This window comes from Pygoscelis adeliae, unplaced genomic scaffold, assembly GCF_000699105.1.
Source record: "Pygoscelis adeliae isolate BGI_AS28 unplaced genomic scaffold, ASM69910v1 Scaffold100, whole genome shotgun sequence".
Classification (NCBI taxonomy): Eukaryota; Metazoa; Chordata; class Aves; order Sphenisciformes; family Spheniscidae; genus Pygoscelis; species Pygoscelis adeliae.
This window is the reverse complement of record NW_008824034.1, coordinates 1,885,944-1,910,005: the sequence shown is the minus strand read 5'-3', so window position 1 is coordinate 1,910,005 and position 24,062 is coordinate 1,885,944. Positions and strand designations below refer to the sequence as shown.

Here is a 24,062-nt window from a genome sequence, read left to right as displayed (position 1 = left end):
TGGAATTCCTCAACTAACATTAAAGATGTTTGTAAAACAGGAAAGTTGCTAAAATGTAAAATGCAATTTATAAATGTTTACAAAAGTCACACAATTTTATTTAACTTTGGTAAAGTAATAAAAGGGTACATATGAGTCACAATCTTGACATTCTTGTAAGAAGTGATGAATACAGTGCAGAATGTTGCATTTACATTAAACGCTTAGTTTTACTCAAGCAGAAGGAAACAGGTAATTCAACAGAAAATCCCACCAGTAATTTTTTGAATGTGAAAATGGACTTGTCCTTTTATAGTGAATTTAAAGCAGCAATGTAATTTTTGCTTAAATATTCCTTAAAAAAAAAAAGAGAATTTGGATAATTTCCAAATTACTATTTCCAATTTCAAAATTTCCAAGTTTAGTATTTGTCAACTCAAAACCAATGACACAATCATTTCCTAACTGTTTCTCTGCCACTAAGTTATGTTCCCCTCATGAATTTCTTAGTCCTGTCCTGTAGTGTCCCCTAGTCCTTCTAGCCCTATTTAGTTGACAGGCACAAATGGTAGAGTATGTTTGTCAGAAGTGGGACAGGACTGTTTGCTTTTATTTCAAAGATGGAGCAATAAAATGTTTTCTGATACTAAATTAATGTGCCCTTCTGATTCTAGTTTTGTGGGGAGTTTTATCAGGAGAAGTACTGCCTATTTTGAAATTGCCCATGATCTCTTTATCAAGATTTACTTCAGGAAAATGTAATATAAAATGGATGAAGCCCTAGTATACAAATTTATTTCCAGTATGCAAATTTATAGGAGCTGCACTTCAACAATCTATCGTAAAACAAAATGTCACCAGGACATGTTCTGCATACACTACTGCTTTAAATCCCATGAATTGTATTCCCTTTTCCAGTGGTTTCTTTGTTCCTGGAGAAAAGTTACGTTTGCTTCTGGATAAAGTGTCATCCTTTAGCTTATTAATATACTGATTAGTATTTGACAGTGGAAATGACAAGGTTAACACTTAGCCTAGCCTAAAGGCTTTGCAAATGCATAGGATCAAAACTAGCATTATAAAGTGTGGGTGTACTTTGAAAAGTGAGATCAGAGACTTCAGTGTTGTTTTCCATTTTGCTAGTATTTCATTTTTTTTAGATTGAAAGTGGAGAGATGCCACAGTTTAAAATCCAACTGGATTTCCCGCGTGCCGCCCCCCCCCAGCATGTATTCCATTTTTAAATTCTGAAAACTGGATTTAGCTTTTAGGTTCCTTTTTGTCTGCATCAGTTGAAAGTAAAGGTAGACCACTGAAGATTAGTGTCAACAATCTGATGCCAAGGAAATTAAACCTTTAGGAGATAAGGAGTAAAATGTCAATACCTTATCTTTATCCCTGAAGTAAGCGGTTGAGAACGCTCAGGTCGAGCGGCTCAGATCTGAACGCTGTCATCTGAAATCACTTCCTGGAGTAGAACCACACTTTACAGGACACTGTGTCACATAATAAAGCTGACCACCTTTTGTTATGCAGGATGCATGCAAAATCTGTTGGAATCTAGATCAATCAGCACAGTCATCAGCTGAAGATTAAATGAAAGTCACAACAATAATTGCAAATTCCTATCAGTTTCATCCTATATTACAGGGTGTTGAATTTTATCCATGTGAGACTTACATCTTGGAGAACTAGTAGTGGATATTCCTTATGTGCAGCCCATAACACAGCTACTAAAACAGTGCTTATTCAGGGTGCTGATTCAGTCCATTAAAAAAGTTAAAAGTACAAGCTTAAAAAAAAATTCCCAACCAAACAGAAGGGAAAAAAAAACCCAATAATGTTTTCACTGCACTGTTTCAGTGACTTGTGGACAGTTCCTGATGCTCTTTATAGGAATGCAACGAAGATTTAGGCAGTGCAACCACCCAACTGTTTGACTTCAGCATTACTTAGACAGAATTCAGAGAGAGACAGCTGCATTTCACCTTCTATCTTAAGCTTCCTGAAATAAAAACAGCTTGCCCATTAAAGCTTTTCCCCTCAAAAAAGCAATATTCCAATTGTTTTGCTAGATATACAATGAAAATACCCTATGACGTTACCTCTTTTCATCAGCGTAAGAGACACTGTTGCGGTTCCCCCCAGGATTTTTCCAGTGCATAGGCTGTAACCAGCAAGTGATATGAGCTAGGTTCTGTGGCCCCCAAAAATCCCAGCAACTGGAGCCCCAAGGCCAAACAAAACAAGCATCAAGTCGAGCTGTCTGCATGCATCCTCACCTTAAACAGATTGATACTCGCTGGCAACTATTGATCTTGGCTACCCTTACTTCAGCTTGGCACAAGATGGAGTAAGGCAGACCCGAATCTATCATCTGTGTTGTATTGCTTTATTAAAAACCAAGGACTACATGAACCTCACGGTAAAACAAGGAGGCTGGAATTTAGGCCACCCACTACTCACTGACACTGCAAAACATCAGCAGTATGTCCCCTTCCTCATTCTCTGTTGTTAAACCTCTGAAATAAGTCTCGCAAGAAAGAACAATCCAATCTAATATTTGTATTTGCAATTACCTTCTGTATCTACCCTCTTGCTCCCTCCCACAGTAAAATATAAATACAAAATGTTCACAATTATTTCAATGGCAAGTATTTTTTTTCTTCCTTCCCACATTCTTTATGGTGTATAAGGTGGTGGCTTTTCAAAAGGTGGAAAATACGGTGGCGAGTAACGAGGCGGCGCATTAGAGGACCACATATAGCTGGGAGATGGTGACACTGACTGGGGGTCATCAGAGAGGCCAGAAGGAGTGGAGGCTGGAAACATGCTGGAATGCTGCAGGGAGACAGCAAGAAGGCTGTAATGTAAACACTTCTTAATGTAAAGGACCCTGGCAAAGCAATACTTCATTACCAAGCAGTACAAAATTAGCATTTCAAGGCTCACTTCTGCAAAACATATGTACATACAAATAAGTATTCAAACTTGTTGCATTCAAGGTAAGCACAGGCTGTAAGTAACAGTTTTGCATAATGAGACTCCTTAAACATAAAACTGAAGAAAGCATTTTAAAAAAAAAAAATTCTCTCTCATCACTTCTCTGTACCTGCTGCATTTCACAGAGGCTGGACAACTGAAAACTGACGAGTCTCTCTCAAATCTTGGGTTTCACGCATCAGCCAGTAGCAACAATGAACAGGCTGCAGATTAATGTCTTTTTACATTACTTTTTCTCGGCATCACAAATAAAAAACCCCCAGAAATTAATGATAACAGAATAATTTATTCCTTCAGTAAGTAAAAAGCTTGAAAAGGTGGAGAAACAAAATCTGTGCATGCCTGAAGATTCATTTCGGCTCTCCAAAATACCTTTGTTATCAAAAATACCTTAGGTCTAAAGCCTGAAGTCATACAGCGCTGGCGCTGTCAGAGACCTGCGCACAGGCTATGTTCTGTCCAGAAACAGGCCAGACAAATAGGCAACGAAATACAGTCACTTGCATTCACTCCTCCGGCCACTAATACACCGTGGTTTTATCCCCGACAGTCATGCTGCGCCCTGTGCTGCCGTTGGCCATCTGGCCCACCTGAACAAGCCACCTGCAGAGCGAGCAGTGTTGGACAGCGCTCGGCTGCACCGCCGGCACGCTGGAGCAGCGCGCCTTTCTGCTTTGGCGCTCAGGCACCACGCACCCCTTCACCACCCTTCGGCTGCAGGCATGGACTGCAAATCCCAAATGTGCCCGGCTTAAGGCCCCGGCAGAGAGAGAAGCATGAGGAGGATTTGCACTGTGCTGCAAGGGGCATGGGAGTGCATGCCGAGGGACCCATGCCAGGGGCAGTGAGGCCGAGCTATATGCAGTGGTGACCATGTACAAGGTCCAAGGCGACCATGTGATTTTACCGTTGTGGGTGGAGGGATGACAGACTCTGCAGTAATAGCAGGTTGTTTTCAAACAGCATCTTTCTTGTGTCACTTCCCTAACACCAACCTGTGACGGTTTATTAAGCGGATATGTAAGACCACGAAAGCCCAGCCTGCTCGAGGACCTCACAGAAAGCAATACAAACTGTTCCTGTTTCAAACAACACAGCAGCTCTTCCATCACGCCCCAGGTCACCTAAAGCCCAATGTGTGGGAGCCTCCAGACTGCAAAGACATTTGGGGCAGTGCCACGGGGACACGGCACCGGTACTCGTTAGCAAATGCAGCCCTGGGTTTTCCCCATTACAGAGCGCCTGCCCCCAGCTGCTTCAGCCACAGCCACGAGTCCTGGAGGAGAGCTGTCGTGGCTGCAAGCAGGCCTGGCTTGCACCGACTGCAGGCAGCAGCCTGGCTTTGTTAATGAAGCCGGTGGCTGGGAAGATGGCACTAATTCGTCTTTTGACAGGGTGTGAAAGGCAGAGAAGGCCACCGCTCGCCTGCGTTCTCTCGTCAGAGCCAAACATGGCTCAGGGTTTGCAGAAGTCAAAATGTCGCAGGATTAGATGTTCTCACCTTATTGCCCCCAGCCAAGCACAGAGAGTGAGGAGTAAGATACAGGCACGACGTCCACCAGCGCCCTTTCCTCCTGCCCAGTTCCCATCATGGCCCACTGCACAGGCCTGCTGCCTTCCTCACCACAACCAGCTGGGTGGAGTGTCATTAGCAGTGGCTGCTGCAACACCCATCGGCTTGTGCTCCTCCAAAAACCAGAGAGCTGGGTCTGCCGTTTTAGAGTTCTGCGTGCAAGCCAGGCTCTTGCAGGGGCACAGGCTTCCTTAGAAATTCTGGAGTGTTGGTTTTTTTTCCTGTGAAAGATGTGTGGGATGAGTGGGAAGCACTGACTTGGCCAATTCTTGCACCAGAGGGAGTGCTGCCTTCAAAAGGGATTTGAGAGGCAAGGCTGGGCTTGCTCTGTGTGCTGTAGGACAGCAGGGGAGAAGGTGTCAGGGTGGTACAGACACTGCTCGGGTCAGAGTAGGGCTCAAGGCAAGAGAGAGCCTCCATAGCCAGAGGCCTCAGCTAATGCTTTCCACGCAGGCCCTCAAGAAAGCGCCCCTTTCATCTTGAGGGCGCTCACAAGGCAGGTGCAGGACAACCAGGGCATCAGGCCCAGCCAACACGGGTTCATGAGAGGCAGGTCCTGCTTGACCCCCCTGATCTCCTTCTATGACCAGGTGACCTGCCTAGTGGACAAGGGAAAGGCTGTGGATGTGGTCTACCTGGACTTCAGTAAGGCCTTGGACACCGTCTCCCACAGCATTCTCCTCGAGAAGCTGGCGGCTCACGGCTTAGACAGGTGGACTCTGCGCTGGGTCAAAAACTGTCTGGACGGCCGGGCCCAGAGAGTTGTGGTGAATGGAGTTCGATCCAGTTGGCGGCCGGTCACGAGCGGTGTTCCCCAGGGCTCAGTTTTGGGGCCAGTTCTGTTCAATATCTTTATCAATGATCTGGATGAGGGGATCGAGTGCTCCCTCAGTAAGTTTGCAGACGACACCAAGTTGGGCGGCAGTGTTGATCTGCTCGAGGGTAGGAAGGCTCTGCAGAGGGACCTGGACAGGCTGGATCGATGGGCCAAGGCCAACTGTATGAGATTCAACAAGGCCAAGTGCCGGGTCCTGCACTTGGGTCACAACAATCCCATGCAGCGCTACAGGCTTGGGGAAGAGTGGCTGGAAAGCTGCCTGGCGGAAAAGGACCTGGGGGTGCTGATCGACAGCCGGCTGAACATGAGCCGGCAGTGTGCCCAGGCGGCCAAGAAGGCCAACGGCATCCTGACCTGTATCAGAAATAGTGTGGCCAGCAGGAGCAGGGAAGTGATCGTGCCCCTGTACTCGGCACTGGTGGGGCCGCACCTCGAATACTGTGTTCAGTGTTGGGCCCCTCACTACAAGAAGGACGTTGAGGAGCTGGAGCGTGTCCAGAGAAGGGCAACGAGGCTGGTGAGGGGTCTGGAGAACAAGTCTTCTGAGGAGCGGCTGGGGGAACTGGGGTTGTTTAGCCTGGAGAAAAGGAGGCTGAGGGGAGAACTCATCGCTCTCTACAACTACCTGAAAGGAGGTTGTAGCCAGGTGGGTGTTGGTCTCTTCTCCCAAGTAACTGGCGAAAGGATGAGAGGAAATGGCCTCAAGTTGCGCCAGGGGAGGTTTAGATTGGACGTGAGGAAAAATTTCTTTACTGAAAGAGTGGTTAAACATTGGAACAGGCTGGCCCGGGGAGTGGGTGAGTCACCATCCCTGGAGGTATTTAAAGGACGTGTAGATGAGGCGCTTAGGGACATGGTTTAGTGGGCATGGTGGTGTTGGGTTGACGGTTGGACTCAATGATCTTGGAGGTCTCTTCCAACCTTAATGATTCTATGATTCTAAGTTCCCTGGAAGGTAAGCAAGGCTCAGACTTGGAATTGCATTGGAAGGAGGGACTTGGCTATTCTAAATTTAGATTACCTCAATTTTTGCCCAGCTTTTGTGCCAGCTCCTAAGCCAACACCTGTGCTCACAGCAGTGAGATACAGAGAGACTTTCAACCATCCGGCTGAGCTGTAAGCATTAGCAGAGCCCCAGCAGTACTTCTAGTTGAAAAGCAGGGCAAATCCACCCATGCTGAGCTCTCTGCTGGTACTGTGGCTACAGCACAGACAAACCCCAAGCTAAACAGCGCTTCGTACCAGCTGAGCAGCTGAGATGAGGACTTCGCAGCAGAGTTTGGTTTGGTATGCGCTGAGGTTGACATTTTCGTAACTGTAAAAAGTGATACAACACTAGTGACTGTCCCATGTTGCATTAATCTAAAAAATGAGTCACAAATCTGTATAAATAAGTCCTAGAAATTCTGATATAAGTGTTCAAATGTTTCTAGGAAGCCCTGACAACAGTGTTGTCTAGTGGCACTAGCAGTAAAACCAGAGGGGTTTAGATTCATGTTACCTCTAATGCATGGCTCTGATGAGGGAGATGGTGGCTATCACAGAGCACACCTCTTAGCTCATGTCCAAGACCTTAAGCTCTTGTTAATGAAAAAAGTCTCCAGCCCTGATGGCTGGAGTATGATGTGTTAAGTTAACATCACCACTGTGGTAACATCCATCTGACAGAATAGCTGGGTAGGAAATGTCCTCATCTGCTTCAACAAGTGGAAGCTGATGTTGACAGCAAGGTTCACATGAAATCACCGTTTCCAATGGCACAGCTCCGTAACTCAGAAGAGGAAGGGATGCATTACAGCAGAGGTGATGTTTGCAGGGACCGTTCTTAGACCAGCTGAAGTGTGTGGAAAAAAAACCACAACAGAATAGCTTTTCAGGCAGTATATCTCTTCAGGAGCTCAAATAGCTTGTTTCCAAAAGCTCATCTGTTTCTCTCTGACATAGCAGTTGGCCTAATAAAAACTAGCACCTGAACACCTCGCTTTGCCTCTATCCTCAGAGCACTGCAGGTGCCAGAGGCAATGCTTATTTTTAATGTGGCCTCTACCAGTGAACGACAGGGGAGGCAGGCAGCAGGTTCTGTTGCCTTCTCTTCAAGGACAGCTTTCAGGAAAACACTGCCTTAGTAAGAGAGAGCACCACCAAGGACCAATGCCTAGTAGGAAAGATTTGGTATTCTCTGCAGGAACAGGAAAATTAAACTGTGTGAATGACGGGAAGACAGGCCTCCAGAGTCCTGCAGACCGGCTGGATTTAACCTTGCCGCTAAACAAGAAAACGTCCTGTAACGTTCCCTACCTGAAAGTCATATGCGGAGTAGGGAGGCAGGTGAGGAGTGCTGTGGTAGTAGGTGTTGTAAGATGTCACTTGCGGCCTTGAGTAGTAGGACACCGAAGGGTGTGCATTTTCAACCGTACAGTTCAGAGTAGGGAGGGAAGGAGTCTGTTAAAACAAAAAGAGACAATCTCAGGCTGCTAACCAAGTCACAGAAAGCTAACAACTGAATGAAAGCAGAAATGATTTAAAGGAGCACTGTGTGTCTTTAGAGCTCAACTCTGCCGGATTAGCAACTGGCAATCCGGTTCCCTCTTAGGCAGCAGGTGAGTCCCGAGGTCATTTCATTCCTCAGCCATCTATTGTTTCCTCTCAGATTCCACAGAACAAGCTGGCAACAGCCCAGTGCAGCCAGTAGTCAAACGAAACAGCTGTTCAGATTGCATCTTCACAAGTAGGAGAACGAATCCATTAATTTTGATTACTTTGTTATTCAGTGCATTTTGAGATCAGCATATTTCAACTCCTTTTGTACTGCTGTTCACAGACACGTCTATACATCTTTGTTTTGCAGAGGTGTACAGGCTGTCTGGTGTGGATCAAATCTCAAAAGGCCATGATGCCCGGCTGGGAATGTGTCTCCTGTTTTGCTTGGGAAGATCTTGGTGAGTCTGAAAAGACTGTAGAGAAGTTCAGCGTTCTGAAATAAGGCACCCTTAGTGCAGGGCCCAAGATTTGTTTGTAAAAAAAATGTATTGCCAGGACAACAAATGCTCTTTTCCGTGTGTCTCATTTTATATTATTCTGAATGAGTTGCAAGAGACTGAAAGAAAAACCCAAATTTATCTGTTGAATGTTCGTTTTCCCCATTGATTTGTCTTCTGCAGAACAAAACTGTATGGAAGGTAACAGGCAGCCTGGTTAAGTCCAGGTATTTCAAAGCTCACGTTGTCAGAACAGCTTTTTTTTCATTATCTGAAGCTTGCAATCTTTCACCTGGTTTTGGTCCCCAGTTCACCCTCTCAGATTCTGCACCATGAAGAAACTAGATGGGAGAGTTTCAGCCTAACAGGGCTGCTTAAACAGTCTGTAAAGCTCAGAACCCTACTACTGCTATAAAATCAACAATTCACGAGCAACCACCACACATTTCCTTGTAGAAGGTAATGCTACGAAAAGGAAGATCAATTTTTAAGAGCGAGCTGATTTTTATTCATCCCGGTATTGCCAACACCTCTGAGAAGGTTCCTTTCGAAAATACAATCTCACAATTCTGTTCATCTTTTCTAATTGTGTTCAGGTGGTGACACCAGATCAGAAAGGTGAATAATTTCCTTTTCTCCTTACAGTTATTTCACACCCTTCTTTCCAGCCTGATTGCAGTGATGCATAGATCATTTGCACTGAAATACCAATAGCTGTTTTCATGTTATTTTTAAAAGGCAATTTGCCTGATTTGTTTAATGCACAGAGAAATTGGTACCATCTTACCATGTCTTTAAAGCCTCCAAGTATCGCTGCTGTAATGATCCCTAGGAATAGCCCCACTATGTTCAGAATCGTTGCCGACCAAAGCAAGTGGTAAAGGTGGATGATGTCCTGGCAGCTGCTGACATCAATGTATTCATAGTAGCCTCCAGAAATCTCTACTCTGCTAGATTAGGAAAAAACCAATAATAATGATAAAAAAATGCACCACACATCATAAAACCTAAGCACTTCTGCTGGACAGCAAAATGCATTCTGCAATTTAATGATAGCCTGGACCTAACTACCGAGGGAGTGGGGATAAAGCCTGCTAGATCCCATGCTTGTGGCATCTGAGATCTCCCTGCATGACAACGGCAGAAGACGGCTTGATCTGTTGTGAAACAAGCGAGTCCTGCAAGGCCTGCAAATACCCAAACGACCTTGAGTCTGAATCTGCCTCTTATTTCTATCATCTGAAATCTCCACAGAGATCCTGGAGGCTTCCCAAGGACAAACTAGTCTTGGAATTACCCAGGTAAATCGGTCCGTGCCCCGAGGAGCAGCAGCTGCTCCTCACAGCCACAAGAGTAGCTGGGTGGGACGGGCACAGGACAGCACAGCTGACCTCCTGGCACCTAGCTGGGTGGGACGGACACAGGACAGCACAGCTGACCTCCTGGCACCGCAGGGCTTGGCCACAAAGCAGGTCCAACTCAGCTGCTCTGCTCCAGCTGCCCGCCCTTTGCAGCTCTACAATGGCATGGGCTGGCAGGACCCCTGGGACCCTGGCAGAGAGAGGTCTTTCTGCTCACATTTTTAAGCTTTTCCACATGCAGAAAAGAGACGGAGAAAACTCAGTCGAATCCACATAGGTCATTATTTTGGAAAGGGAGGAGTGGCTCCTGCAACATGTGGGCTGGAGTCTCGCAGGCAGGATTCTTCAGTAATGACCTCTCTCTGACTGCCGCTTGGGGGAACAGGCTGGCCTTCGGCATAGCTTACCAGATGTAGTGGGCTACAGCAAATTCCCCTTAAGAAAACATATTTATCAGGGACAAACAATACTAAGGGCTTATGAATGACTGATTTCCCAGCTCACATATGGGGTTAGGATCAAACTGCACAAGGGCTTTGAGGAAATGGGGAACAACAGGCTCATATTTAAGGCCAAGAAGCAGGAGATCCAGGCTCAGCTCCCCAGCAGACTCTGCAAGTCCTGCAGGAACCTGCCTCCTTTCACAAGAGCCATCCTCCTTCCCTCATTACTCAATTTAGGTTTCTTCTTTTCCTTTTTTCCATATCTTCTTGTAGCGGGCCACTGCAGAAGACAGTGCAACGAGGAGACAGGGATTTCAAGCAGAACCAAGGCAGAGCGTAACCACAGGTTGTAAAAACCTGTATGTTAGCCTGCATAACCTCTGTATAACCTGAGCACATACCGTGACTGCTTTTAACAATACAACCTGTATGTACTGTTTGCAAGAGCTCATTCCTATGGAGATGTGTGAGAGCAGTAAAGCTCTCAGCAAGCCTTGGTGCACCACCGAGAACATTCAGCATTGCAGATAAGTACAGCATGTACATATCAATGGAAAGGGGCTCATCCAGCTGGCATTCCCAGGGTCAGGAGGGATGCAAGATTGCTGTCACTTTTTCTATAATTTCCATCCTTTACATAATACGTGAGCTAACCAGCCTTGAGTGCCCGTGCCTTTCTTACTGAGATCCCAAAAGAACCAGCACCTCCTCAGTGCAGAACAACTTGTGTGGCACTAAGCAAGATTGAGATGGTAACAACTGATATCTTGTATCAGAGAAGGGAAAATGGGTCAGAGGCAGGACCCTGAACCAGCCTGACGGGGGGGGAAGACAAAAAGAAAAAAAATACAGAAAAGTTAATTTTTTCTATTCTAATCACTTCTCTATGTATCACTCTCTTCAGATAGTAAAAAGACATTGTGTTCTGTAAACTGTCAAAGGAAAGCGTGAGCTTCACCCCTCTGCAGTGGCTTCCACAGAGACAAAGTCCTACCGAGACCAGGGATCACCCTTCCCAGCACGCGGAACCACCCTCTCCCAACAGCAGCTTTTGATCTTCCTCCACCACAGTCAATGACATAAGCAGGGGTCAGCCCAACTAAGTACTGTGAGAAATGCTAAGCCTGAAACAGCCCTAGGCAAGAGCCAGCACTAAAAAAATCGATTTTTTAATTGCTTGCTGACACACATCAGACACTCCAAATGATATAAGCAGCGCATGCTGTACATTAAGTTGGCTTAGGTACAGTAGCCAGATCTAATGATGGTGTGATTGCTATGCAGTGGTGCTCGATTGGTAACCACCCTTCTGACTCATCTTTGCACGCTGCTGGTACACCTTCCAACCTCTTGTGACCATGAAAGATATTCACTGGGCAGAGAGGACGCTGATTTATGAACATGCAGGTGGCACCAGCCTGTGAACTCTCCTCCCTGTTAGGAGGGTGGGGAATGAAATGGTGAGAAGGTGAGGGAGAACAGTGTCCTAGTTTTTACATTTTCAACCTTCTAAAACAAAATAAAACCCAGTGAACAAGCAGTGCCAGCAGAGAAGGAAGGTGTTGGGACAAGGGACGCTCAATAGGGGAAAAACTGAGGAAGGCACCAAGCATGGAAGTAATGGAAACTCCCACCCTCTTCATGTTTCCAGCCGGGCTGGCCTGGAGCATGCTCACTCGTAGCTGGGATGGCTTTAGTGTATTTCATACACCCCTTTACTCAGTTACCTTTTGCCTGGGAGTACCTGTGGCTAGCAACCACAGCTTAAGATCCCTTCCCACAACAGCTGTCATTAACTGATACTTTGCTCCTGCCCTATCCTGGCCCTTCAGACACCTGCAAACCAGCATGACCACTGCTCGCCCTTCCCATGGCCAGGAATGGTATTTTTAGCTTACTCACTTTCCACAGTTGTACAGGTCACAGCAGAAGCAGGTATTGGTTTTTATTTTCGGTGTGCAGGGTGCACGGCGCTGTGGGTGACAGATTGCCTGTGTGAATCCAGAAAAAATACATAAAGCACATAAGGACGTAATCACCAAACATGGTTTCTGCTGCTATGTGGCCTGCTCTACATGCAGATTTTGCACTCATCTCCAGATTAGCCCCAGGCAGATTTTCCTTTCCTTATCTTGCAGCACAGCTCCTACAAAGTAAACAGTTATACCAGAGTAAAGACACACTGGACTAGAACAGACCAGCATTTCCTTCCACCATGGGTAAGTCATAGATAAGCACATGCCTGCATCGGGAGGGGGTTGTGCAACTCTTACAAGCAGCCAAGACCTTGCTGAACTAGCACTCCTCACCACACAGCAACTTAGAGTGAAGAGTTGTCAATAGGATGATACAAACTGAGAGCAAGATTCCCATACTGGCAAATAACTGACTAAAGCGGTTAATTGTCTGCCTGTGGGTAGTAACACCCAAGCTCACATGGACCATCTTTGGGCTAAAAAGAGAAAGGACCCCACCAATGCCACTGGGTAGTACTTACTTTGCACCTCAAGCAGGCATTTTAATTTGGAATTAAAGGTTATTCAAAACTACTTGGTAACTTGTGAGGAAGTCTCAGAGAGACTCTCAGTGCACAGCAAAGGCAGCCAAAGATGTCCACACACACTATCAGTATGTGGCAGGAACATCCACCCCCTACAGGCTTCTCTTTGGAGAAGACAATAGACAGCAGAGGCTGGTATCCACAGCTGCTCGAATCCACAGAAATTACTGCTGTCTGAACTCTTAACCCACCACCCCGCTCCCGTAATGAATGCACAGCTGAAGATCTAAAGAAACTGGTGTATTTTCCTCTCCCCCATCCCCTCCTCTCCACTTGCTCCTTCACTACGGTGGCAGTACCAAGCATGGAGGAATTCACGCCCTGAGTCCTCCCGCCCCAGGCCCAGCCTCCCACCCCCTCCTTGCTTTGCAGACCTCTGGGACACCGGAGCAGCAGCCTGGCAGCAGGTTCTCCACCTACACCATGCAGCCGGCCCCTTCACAGAGACAGCACAGCTGAACCTGCTCTCACCTCTGGTGGGGTCGTACTCTTGGAGTAGTACTGACATCGCCCCGCGTACAGCGGCCTCAGATCCTGCCAACGAAAAAGCACCAGGCTTAGCACTGCAGTGAAATCAAAATCAGCTAACTGGTCTGGGGAAAGGGGCCAGGCTTTAGAGAGACCCTGCTCTCACATCAGGCTGTTCTGCAACATCCCCGCTCAAGGCAGCCCCCCACCTGAGCCCCCCTGAGCACCAGGTGATGTTTAACCCCGATCCTTGGAGGCATGTATTCGTTGCAGCTAGCACAGGAAGAGCAGGCTCTTAAGACAGGCTCGTTTGGGTGAGGGCGGCCACCCCGAACTGAATGATTCATTCCTCATCCCCCCAGACACATCCCAGGGCTGCCTGACGTGTTTCCGAGGGTTCTCCATGCTGAATCATTACAATTTCATATTAAATTGTTGGAAAATTTATCTTTCTGGGCTCTTGAGTGACTTGTGGGAAAGCTCTGGAGGATTACTAATGGCTCAGCCTGCAAACAACCTGCATTAATGTCTCACTTCGGGGCAGCCTGGTCCCCAGGGCAAAACCTCGGGGAAAGCAATGCTGGATGTGTACCCACATCAGTGAGCCCTTCCCAGGAGCAGCTGGACTTGCTCTCTGGGTGTCTGATCCGAAGCTTGGGGTGGCAGAGCAGCGGCAGGAGACAGGGGGAACACTGTGTGCTAGCGTGGCAGGAGCACGTCTCCAGCAAGAGGACATTCTTGGATGGTTAGGGGGTGAAGCGAGGCCAAAAGCACATCTGTTCATCAAGAGGCAGAAACCAGAGCCCTCGTCATCCCAACTGCTCAGCTCTGGCTGCCTCAGACACGCAGACATCCCCATGGCCGGCCGGGAGGAGGTGCCAGCTCATGCCATCACCCAGCCTGTGAGGTCAGCGCCTAAAAATCACAGAGCAAGTCTGCGGGGCTCAGACCCACACAGCCAGGATCAGGAGTCGAAGGAGCTTCACCTTTTTATCAAAGCTAACACTTCACATGCCCTCGCAAGGGGGGTCAGAGATGGCCAAGACTTGCTGGTTGCATCCAGGCAGATGGACAGAGACCTATCACACAGCTGAGTGGAGCTGTCCTTTGCTCTGTCAGCAAATCCTGCTGTCCAGCCGTCTTTCTACCATTGGAACGCTCAGTGGCAGGAAAGGGGAGCCAGCTTTACAAGGAGAATAATGAGCCAGCTGACACAGGGAGTTTCCACTTCATGGGTAATTCTGACCTTCTGAAATTCCTTTCCATTCTGATCACAAAAAAAAAAACCAAATCTGTCTTTTCAACCCCATTTTGCAAAAAATTTCAAAAAAACACATCAGACTGCGGAGTTGCAGGACAAAAATCTGTTTGCAGTTATAAATTTCAATTAAAAAGTTGAAATGGAATTGTGTTTTTTCATTTGTATGCTAATAACTGAAGCTTTTGCATGTCCCCCTGTACTAGAGATTGGTCATGACATGACAGCAGTAGCTCATATTTTTTTAAATCATCAAATGGAAACTGAGAACCTACTGCAAGTGCTTCCTGTTTATACTGTAACGCTTTAATGAGCTTTGTATCAAATTGCTTCATTCTACTACAACATCCAGCAGTTCAATCAGCATTAAGAACTACCTCTGCTAATATTTAAAATACGATAGATGTTACTGCTCATATATTGTCCCTCAGCAATAGCTGTAATTCACATTACACCTTATAGTTTTGAGACTCAGTAAACACATAAAGCATACACAAAAAAACTAAAGCAAAGTTTTAAGATCTTAATGCTTGCTGCTTATTTCAAAATATTTTTGCAAAACTGATACATTTTTCTAAAGTTTATGATTTAAAACAGCATTCAGCACATGACATATTTAACAGGGTTTGATGTGGCCTGATACGGGATTACGGACACCATCACTTGTCTTCCTAGAGTAAAAGCATTGCAGGACCTGTGTTTTCCTGGAATCACTTACTATGTGTCTGGCAGCAAAGACACCGTCTACTATGGCACAGCAGAACGCAGCAATGACGCCAAAGCTGATGAAGACGATCGATGCAACCAGCTGAGAAAGGAAAACAAAGCCAAGTATCATCTGCCTCTCCACAACCAACCGTTTTGTGCCCTCTCCACAAGGATACATAAACCACAGTCAATAAGCCCTCAAGCAATCAATGACCCAAATGTTTGCCCAGGCTGCACAGACTGGTCTCATTGAAGGCAATGGGACGCACATCTCAAAGGAGAGCATCTGCTCCTGCAAGGCGGCAGGAGTAGAAGCATTGTGCCAGACTGGTTCTCTGGGGACTTGATACTGTAACGCAAGTTTTCCCATGACTCCAAAGCACCACACTTAGGCTGAGGATACACCTCCTCTTCTGGCTGCTGCTGTCCTTAACTCATCCCTGGAGAGAAAGGAGGGGATTTCTTCTCTCCCCATCCTGGAGCGCTGTGGGAAGCTGCTCCTGTGAACAATTCCCAGGCTGTAAGGACAAAGGAGACTGCTTTATGCAAACCTCTCTGGTGGGACTGCGCCTTCAGGAAACAATGCAGGCATAAGCACAAAGCCATGAGACCAGAAGACAGGTGACCAGCCCATGCCATCGGTGTTGTACACCCTCACAGCAGCCTGGCTGGGCTCCTTGGTGCCGGGTTGCGGCAAGCACAAGCCCACTAGGCCTCCCCCTGGCTTGGGGGAGCTGCAAGGAGAGAGATCTCCACCTTCAGCTCAAGGAGGGAAGTCAGACAGGTCTGGTCCTCTTCCACTGGCCCCATCCTGCCCATTCTTAAAATTAGGGTGAAAGCATACAGAAGGTAAACCAGCAATACTCAAACCCCAACCCAGGTATGAGAAACAAAGTCTCTACTCTCACTATGCCACTTTAAACACCACCTCTGCCAAAGGGCCAGTGCTCAGCTGGGAGAACCATGCACGAGTGCTGACACAACCCTTGCTCGCTCCCAAGCAGCAGCTCAGCCGCTGCCAGTGGGCTCCAGACCAGCTCACCACACACAGAGCTCCCGATACCGATCCCAATCCCCCCTTGCCAAAGCACATTGGGGATATCGACAGGGCCGTGGAGGGAGGGCAAGCACAGCATTCAAACAGACAGGTTCACAAAGACGTAGCTTGGGGAACAGCAGTATTTCCATTTAAAGAACTGAAAGCTTTAGTGGGTTTTTCCCTAGTGGTTTTCCACTCCAGCAATCACACCTTCAAGTCTTGGTCGCTGGCAGCTGTTAAAAACTGCTTCTCCACAAGTACAGAGGCAACTCTGGTCATCGGGAGCTTTGAGCAATAGTAAAAATCACTAATAGCACAAATACAAAAATAACAGTTAGCTTGGCCAGTACTGACAGATATCTTGGGTCTCCTGGCACGGGGATGTTTGTTTTAAAGCTCCAGGTGCTAAGTTTGCTTGAACACCTTGGTTCCTGCCACTGCACGAGGATCCAGTTCTCAGAAAGACAAGCCAAATCCCTTGACAAACACAAGCCAGAAGGATCCTATATGTATTTTTAAAGTATCTCAGGACTTTTAGGTTAATCACACTGTTTTTACCTAAACCTCCCTCAGTGAAAACAGACCTTCTTCCAGCAACATCCATGTGCAGACCAGGTCAGCTTGAGCAATGAGTGGAGGTGCAGGAGGGCTCACTTGGGACAGTGGAAATGGTCCCTGTACAATTGCTTACTTTGGTTAGCTTCAAAATGAGAGAAAATAAAATGGTTTTCTAGATGAGGCAAGTATTCAAGATGTACACTGTCCCACTGCAAACAAAAACTGCAGCCTTAGATAGAGCAGACTGTGAAATTAACCCAATGACCATACAAACAAGTCACAGTCACTAGTAACAAGCTGTTACTGGAATATTAGATGCTGTGCCACAAAGTACTTGCAGATGGCAGCAGGTGACAAGTTTTCCAGGATCAGGCCCTATGCTGGGACCCTCTTTCTGTCAGCTGTAAACACCAGCATTTCCTCCCCACTCAGACCCACACCATCTCCACATCTGGATCACAACTTGCACTACCCATTACAGTAGTCACACTGTTTCACTACCACAACCAGTGAAACCACACAAGGGGAGAAAGCACAGCTTCTTAGTCTTGGTGGAACAAATGGGTTTTATGGCTTAGGTTATTTTGTAGCAAGTTTAGTTTTTCTCTGTACTGTTCTTTGTTTCATACATACATGAAAGAGGATATTCTCCCTAAATAGCATGATCCTTGGAGATGGGAAGCGAGCCAAACACTAAATATATACAATTAGGGTATTTGTCGGTCGCCCCTGCTTGCAGATAAGGAGCTGCTAACATGGTTATTTAAAATAATACAAGGTTAATGATGATACTTTCATAACAGCCCTACTAGGATATAAGGACATGGTGTTAGAAATGGGTTTGCTCACTTTATTTACACACAGTTTCCTCTCTCTCAGCTGGAGAAAGAAAAGCCTGAAAACCAAACGCTGAGAATTTATGATAAAGAAAATCAAACAGCAAATAAAAACATACAAATTCATTTTTACAATCCCATGGTTTTCAACTAATCTCATGAGTTGCCAACAAGATTTTTGATTTGGGGTTGACAATACTGTTAGTGTAGCAAGCAGAAGTCCCTCTCAAGAGCCGTGTGATATTAGTGATTGCTCTTCGCTCATCTAACTCCTGCCGAAGTCAGCCACACCGAGTAGCAATCGGACAAGACAAGACAGACTGGGTTCAGACAGTGCAGGAACCATGAAGCAGGAGTGCTCTGGACTGAGGTTCCTTTAGGCCACGGTCCAGCGACACATGGGCTGTGAAGCTGTTGGTTATTACTTTTCCATGGCACAGATGACTGTCACAAAGCCACGTAAAACGCTGACTCCTCACCTGAAAACTGCTGAGCGGGCAGCTCGGGTGCAAGTCAGAGCTGCCTGCAGCGCTGGCAGGCAGGCAGTGCTGGCGGCAGGCGGGCAGCGCCGCCGGGCAGCTGGCCCTCCCTGGGGGGACGAAAGCCCTCCCTTACTTCGACAAGTGGGAAGTGCAGATGCACAGCATGAAAACCAAGACACTTGGGTGGGAAAAACGAGAGAGGCCTATTCCTGTCGGAAGGCTACAGAGAAGTGAGGAGTGCTGCTTCAGGTCAGCTCTCCCCGTCAGCCACACTGGCTCGACTCCTCATGCTCCCCAGCCAGCTTATGGCCAGAAACATGCACAAGAACACGGCAGCAGAAGTTGCTTTTAGCTCTTCCAGCCATCACTGAGGAGCAACTGCGTAACAAGCAACACCAAGACTGCCTTTTAGCAAACTAGGACACTGAAGAAGTTCACAGAAGATTAAAAAAAAAAAAAAAATCCTGCACTGCCAGAGGTATTATGGAAACACATAATGGACAAAGCTGCCACTGTAAAGTGCTCCTGGGCAAGGAGGAGATGTGATTAAAGCATGGGGACAATAAGTGACAGCTACTGCATGACTTCTCTGCGGTCAGAGCAGAGACACGCTAGCTGCCAAGAGAGGCAGCAGTGATGCAATCCCTGCAAAGCTGGGTCATGCGTGCTTTTTAGGACACAAAACGATAGAGAGATGAAAACCATAAACATGGGCTACCCAGGACTCTTCAGAATAAACAAACAAGTCAAATCAGGGCCACGCTATCACTCATGGGCACTCCTGTGAAGAACGCAGGAGTAGCATAACACGGTCATTGCTCAACCAGACCCTGATATGCTGCTAATACATGATGAGCAAGAGGCTTGGAAACCCTGCTAGGACAGAAAGAACAGGACATTTGCTCTTGCAGAGCCAGGGTGAAAACAACAAAAAATATCCACTGGGAAACCCACCTCCCCTGCACCCTCTCTGATTGTGGGAAAGGCAGTTTTCCTCTCCTACAGGGTCTGCCTCACCCTCTCCCTCCTGGCTCTGCAGGGAGCACGCTGTTTGCAAAGCAAAGGGCAAGGCAGCCCAGCCCAGCCTCTGGATTAGGACAAGCAAGAATTTCTCCCAACTCCCTCCGCAGCTTGGCAAACATGCCTTAGCCTTGGTCAGCAGCACACCCTGCTAATCTGATCCCTGAGAGCAGAGGCAGCTCCGTCCCTGCAAAAACAGGCAGCAACGCTGGGTCAGCAGGACAGGCTGCAGGGACAGCACGATCCCCCCTTGGCCCTGTGCAACCTCATATAAGGAAGGCTGGAGGGATCTTGCTGCCAGAGCATGGGGCAACCGTCAGGGAGGGGGATTGCAGCTGCTCTCCTGGGACAGCCAAGCAGAGGCAGGCGGGAGGCATGCCCACAGGACGCTCCAGGAGCGGGACTGCACCTCCCCGCGTGCTACCTCTAGCCAGCCACATGTGGCAAGCAGAGAAAACAGGCTAGGAAAGATTGAGCTCGACAGCCTGCCGGGACCACATCAGGTACCAACTTCTTTTGATTTCTCTCTACCCATACCTTTTGCTAAATTCTCCCAAAAGACTTTCCCCTACCCTAAGCCCTGTTACTGACACCTCGAAGCACTACCGCCCCTACCTTCAGGCACAGGCAGGAAGATGAGGGGTTTGTGAAACAGCGTCTGCAAGACATGTTTAGGGGCCATCAGAGACCCAGCCAAGTCCACACAAGTCTCCCGTGCTTGCCAAAGGGGGTAATCTGGGCCAGCTCTGTCCCTGCTGCACAGAGACCCCCTCCCACCCCAGCACAAGCTCAGTTGTGATCGTATCATATCAGCAGCACTGGTCTCATCTAGTTTGTGCTATCTGTATATTCACTGTCCACCTGCTCTCTTCTGAACGTTGCTCCCATGGGATGGGACACCAGAGACCTGCCTAGACAGTGGCTGCCCAGCCCCAGGCACACAAAAGCCTCCTTGCAGCGTGAGGAGGGAACCAGAGAGCGCTGTGGTCCACACATCTGGTCTAGCCAGCGTCTTCTGTGCTTCTCAGGTCCCCAACTGCTGCTTTACAGCATGCAAAGTTTCTTGGTTTTCCTTCCTACCTGAAGAGGTGTTTGGAAACAAGGACCAGCAACACACATGTTCATCAGCAACACTGGAGAAGTTGGTTGCTTTTCAATTACACCAGTCTTCATGCTTTTCATCATGCTGATATCTTGAGTGACTTATTCTCTAGACATAACTAGAGCAGAGAGCTCGGAGCACTCCTGTCCTCAGGAAGGACTTTCTGCTGCGCCCTCTAAGGGCTTTCACCTCCAGTCTCTGGGCTGGCTGTTACACCACCTGCTTGATCTTCTTCTCTATCCTTTGCTTAGAATAGAAAGTGGCCAAAAGCAATTTTTGCAGAGGCCCAAGCCTCTATGAATTTATTTTAAAAGATTTAAAATAAACGTATTATGTTTATGTTATTTACCATATCATGTATCACATACTGTGACAGCTCAACAGAAAAAGCACTGGGAATGAGTCTGTGAAGCACTGACTATCCTGAAAACTCCAAACGCTCAATTTCAAGCCCTTTAAAAAAAATCCCACTGAGTTCAATGAGACTGTGCATAGTCACTTTGTACTTCCTTAAGCTTTTTTTTTTTTTTAATTTAAAAATATCAGGGTTAACAGCCTTGTTCTCCTGGGCTGCCAGAAACCATCTCTAGTTCTCAAGAGGTATGCAACACTACCCTGGAAGAGTTAGGAAAACCAATAATACTCTTTACATACAAAATTTGGGTTACTGTCATTTTTTAAAAAAAGTTTTTGTAATGAACTTACCATTTGCCTTTTGTTTTCTATCAAGTTTGATCCAATTATTCCAAGAAACGACCCAAAACCAAGCTGAAAAACAACACATTGTTAGCATTTAGATCAGGACGATGTGCAACGTATTTTACATACAGACAGAACACAATTAAATCCAGAAGCAGCAAAAGAACATACTGCGGATGTGTGAGCACTCTTCCTTCAGCAAGGAATCAGTGAAGTCTCTCACTAGCAGGAACTATCAAGTATATCCCTTATATGACACTAAAAGCAGGTGTAGAAACCAAAAGGATGAGTTCTGAATTCCATCCCCTCCCCAGTGATGCTGAGAAATGGCTGGTGGATGCGGATATGCACTGCTGTCTTGGAACAACCCTGCGAACACTCAGGAGCCTCCAGATGCAAACCTAGCAGGACCACATCACTGCCGTCTGCAGGACCAGGCTTTTGTAACCTCACCAAGGGTGTGAGCAATCACCTAAGTTTTCAACTCAGAGAGCTTCTTGATGCGAAGTATGAAATAAGGGAGAACTATACTCGGGAAGATTTAACAATTCTCTGCCTTCTTCTACTCCTCCCTCATTTCCAGGGGTGAGGATGCATCAACTAGAGTCTTCTACCAGAAGAGCTCAGGCCAGCCCAGCCAACAGAATAAGCTACTCCAGCAAAAGCATCTTTTCCACCTGCCATAACTGACAACACTGTTCTTATTTCAGCTCAGTGAACTCAGCCAGGAGTGCGATTTCCCACCTCCCTTCTCCATAGCCTTAAGCTATTTAGCTACACTAAACAGAAGTTTCTAGGACAGAGCACACCTCAGCCAGGCCAGAAACAGGGACTTCAACCAGGAAGCACAGACTACAAGGGGAGATGCAGAAGTACTTCCGTGTCACACCGAAAAAGGTCTTTGATCAGTGTAGAGCGTATCCAACTCCACTTCTATGCGTCAGCAAAATGAGAAATGCCAGAAAAGTCCTACAGCTGGACTGGTCATATTAAGCAGGTACAAATCCAGTCAATAGACTAGGGGGGCAGTGAAGATCTGGGTGAGAATGCCAAATAACTGGCCAACTCCTCAGGGAGCAGAATAAGGCACGAGACAAGCTGCAGCGATTCAAGAATGAGTCAACTAACCTGGAATCGGTATTTTAGGATCCAGGAATAGAAAACATGGGTTTAATAAATCCAATACTAACAAGCAGAGGCACATGCAGAGATTAGCAGACACAAACGTGATGAGAAGTTGGGCTTACATCTTCCCCCGCTCTGCTTAAGCCCAGTAACATTTGGTGCAGAGCTGCGGGCGGCAAGGGCTGCTGGCTCAAACGGAGCCAGGGATTAAAGCGGAGCAGCCGATGAGGCTGCTGCTTCTTGGCTGCCTGCCTTGCACTCTGAGCTCTTGGAGACCATTGTCCCCACATCAGGGACAAACTACCATGGTGGGAAGCACAGCAGCAAAGCCAGGTGCTGCTTAACACTGAGGCAGCAGGCAGGCAAGGCAGAGAGCCAGGGGCACTGCTGAACTGCCCCAAACTGATCTGCCAGTGCTTCTGGGCTTATTATTTCGCTCAGCTTGGGCAAGCAACAACCTCCACCTTCCCCAAGTAACAGGAGTTTTACAGCTCAATTCCAAGCCCAAAACCTGGGAGATCCAGGCATTAACAGCGACATGGATCCAGGCATTATTTTCAGTCTGGTGATGTTTAGCAGCAAGGAAGTTGTGTGGCAACACACACCTAAGGCAAATGCTCAAGAAAAACATTTTGTGCCCTTTGAGCTTGATCCAACATGTTTAAGAGAAATGTCCATGTGGTGTTTCAGCCTCAAACCAAAAGGTGAAACACTTAAGGTAATTTAAGATAATTCAAAAAGAAGAAATTAGAGCAAGTCTGTGCATCCAACAGGTGAAGACCAAATAAATCAGTGGATTCTCATTAATTAATGGGAATTCTCATTGCATGAATGGGAAAACCACTCTTTCTGCGGATGGGACAAAGAGATCTTAGTAATATGCATCAATTGCATCACTTATCTGCTGGTGGGTATGATCCCCTGGGATGTCTGTCTGAAAGGAGGACAGGACACAAAATGAACGTGCTTTTCCAGACTAAAGCCCCAGGCCAACACGCTTGACAAAGAACCATTACAGAAGAGGTTTGCCGGTCAAAGCCTAAGAAAGGTCAGTCACTTACACAGATGCTGGAAGCTGGTGTAACTTGGAGACAACAGACCTATCTCACAGACCCTCACTTCCATAAGGGTGCTTGCCCTCTGCACCTGATTGTTACTCCTGACTACTGAGCATCACTGTTACACTCTGGGCTTCCCAGGCCCCGGTCAGTCATCCAGCCACAGGTGAGGATATTTCCCACAGAGGCACAGCCAGGGAGTTCACAGATGTAGTTGTGAAGGTGTAGGTGGTTGTCCTGGTTTCGGCAGGGATAGAGTTAATTTCCTTCCTAGTAGCTGGTACAGTGCTGTGTTTTGGATTTAGCAGGAGAATAATGTTGATAACACACCGATGTTTTAGTTGTTGCTGAGCAGTGCTTACACTAGTCAAGGACTTTTCAGCTTCCCATGCTCTACCGACTGAGAAGGCTGGAGGTGCACAAGAAGCTGGGAGGGGGCACAGCCAGGACAGCTGCCCCAAACTGGCCAAAGGGACATTCCATACCACATTCCATACCATGGGACGTCATGCTCAGCATATAAACTGGGGGGAGTTAGCCGGGGGGCGGGTTTTTTTTTGGCTGGGCATCAGTCAGCAGGTGGTGAGCAATTGCATTGTGCATCACTTGCTTTGTATATTCTTCTTCTTATTATTTCTATTATTATTAGGATTTTATTTTATTTCAATTATTAAACTGTTTTTATCTCAACCCACGAGTTTTCTCACTTTTGCTCTTCTGATTCTCTCCCCCATCCCACTGAGGGTTGGGGGGGGGAGTGAGCGAATGGCTGTGTGGTGCTCAGTTGCCGACTGAGGTTAAACCACGACAGTGGTCAAGAAGGAGGGTGAAGGCAGCCTGGCTACAGGATATGTCATTGCACCCTCTGCTTCAGCTCCTCCAGTTCTGTCAGTGAGGAACTGCACTGTTTGGGGGGAAAAACAAAAAACAAAACCCAACCCGCCCCAAAAAATCAACCAAACAAAATCCCGCTG

The 24,062-nt window shown here is 47.1% G+C and overlaps 1 protein-coding gene across 3 annotated transcripts; it reads right to left on the bottom strand.

Moving 5' to 3' along the window:
* On the bottom strand, positions 1-23,288 carry TMEM255A (transmembrane protein 255A). Of its 3 annotated transcripts, none has more exons than XM_009330892.1 (8): positions 23,092-23,288; positions 20,912-20,974; positions 15,180-15,269; positions 13,207-13,269; positions 12,078-12,166; positions 9,159-9,318; positions 7,692-7,835; positions 1-2,820 (listed from the first exon to the last, which is right to left on the bottom strand). In XM_009330892.1, exons 2-8 carry the CDS (start codon positions 20,912-20,914, stop codon positions 2,662-2,664), a joined length of 708 nt encoding a protein of 235 aa, XP_009329167.1. In that variant the 5' UTR covers positions 20,915-20,974; positions 23,092-23,288; the 3' UTR covers positions 1-2,661. The 3 variants fall into 3 exon arrangements, with proteins under 3 accessions (XP_009329167.1, XP_009329159.1, XP_009329175.1); XM_009330884.1 differs by having other exon boundaries at positions 9,159-9,321; positions 23,092-23,285; XM_009330900.1 differs by lacking the exon at positions 15,180-15,269 and having other exon boundaries at positions 9,159-9,321; positions 23,092-23,283.
* Positions 23,289-24,062: the final 774 nt, after the last annotated feature.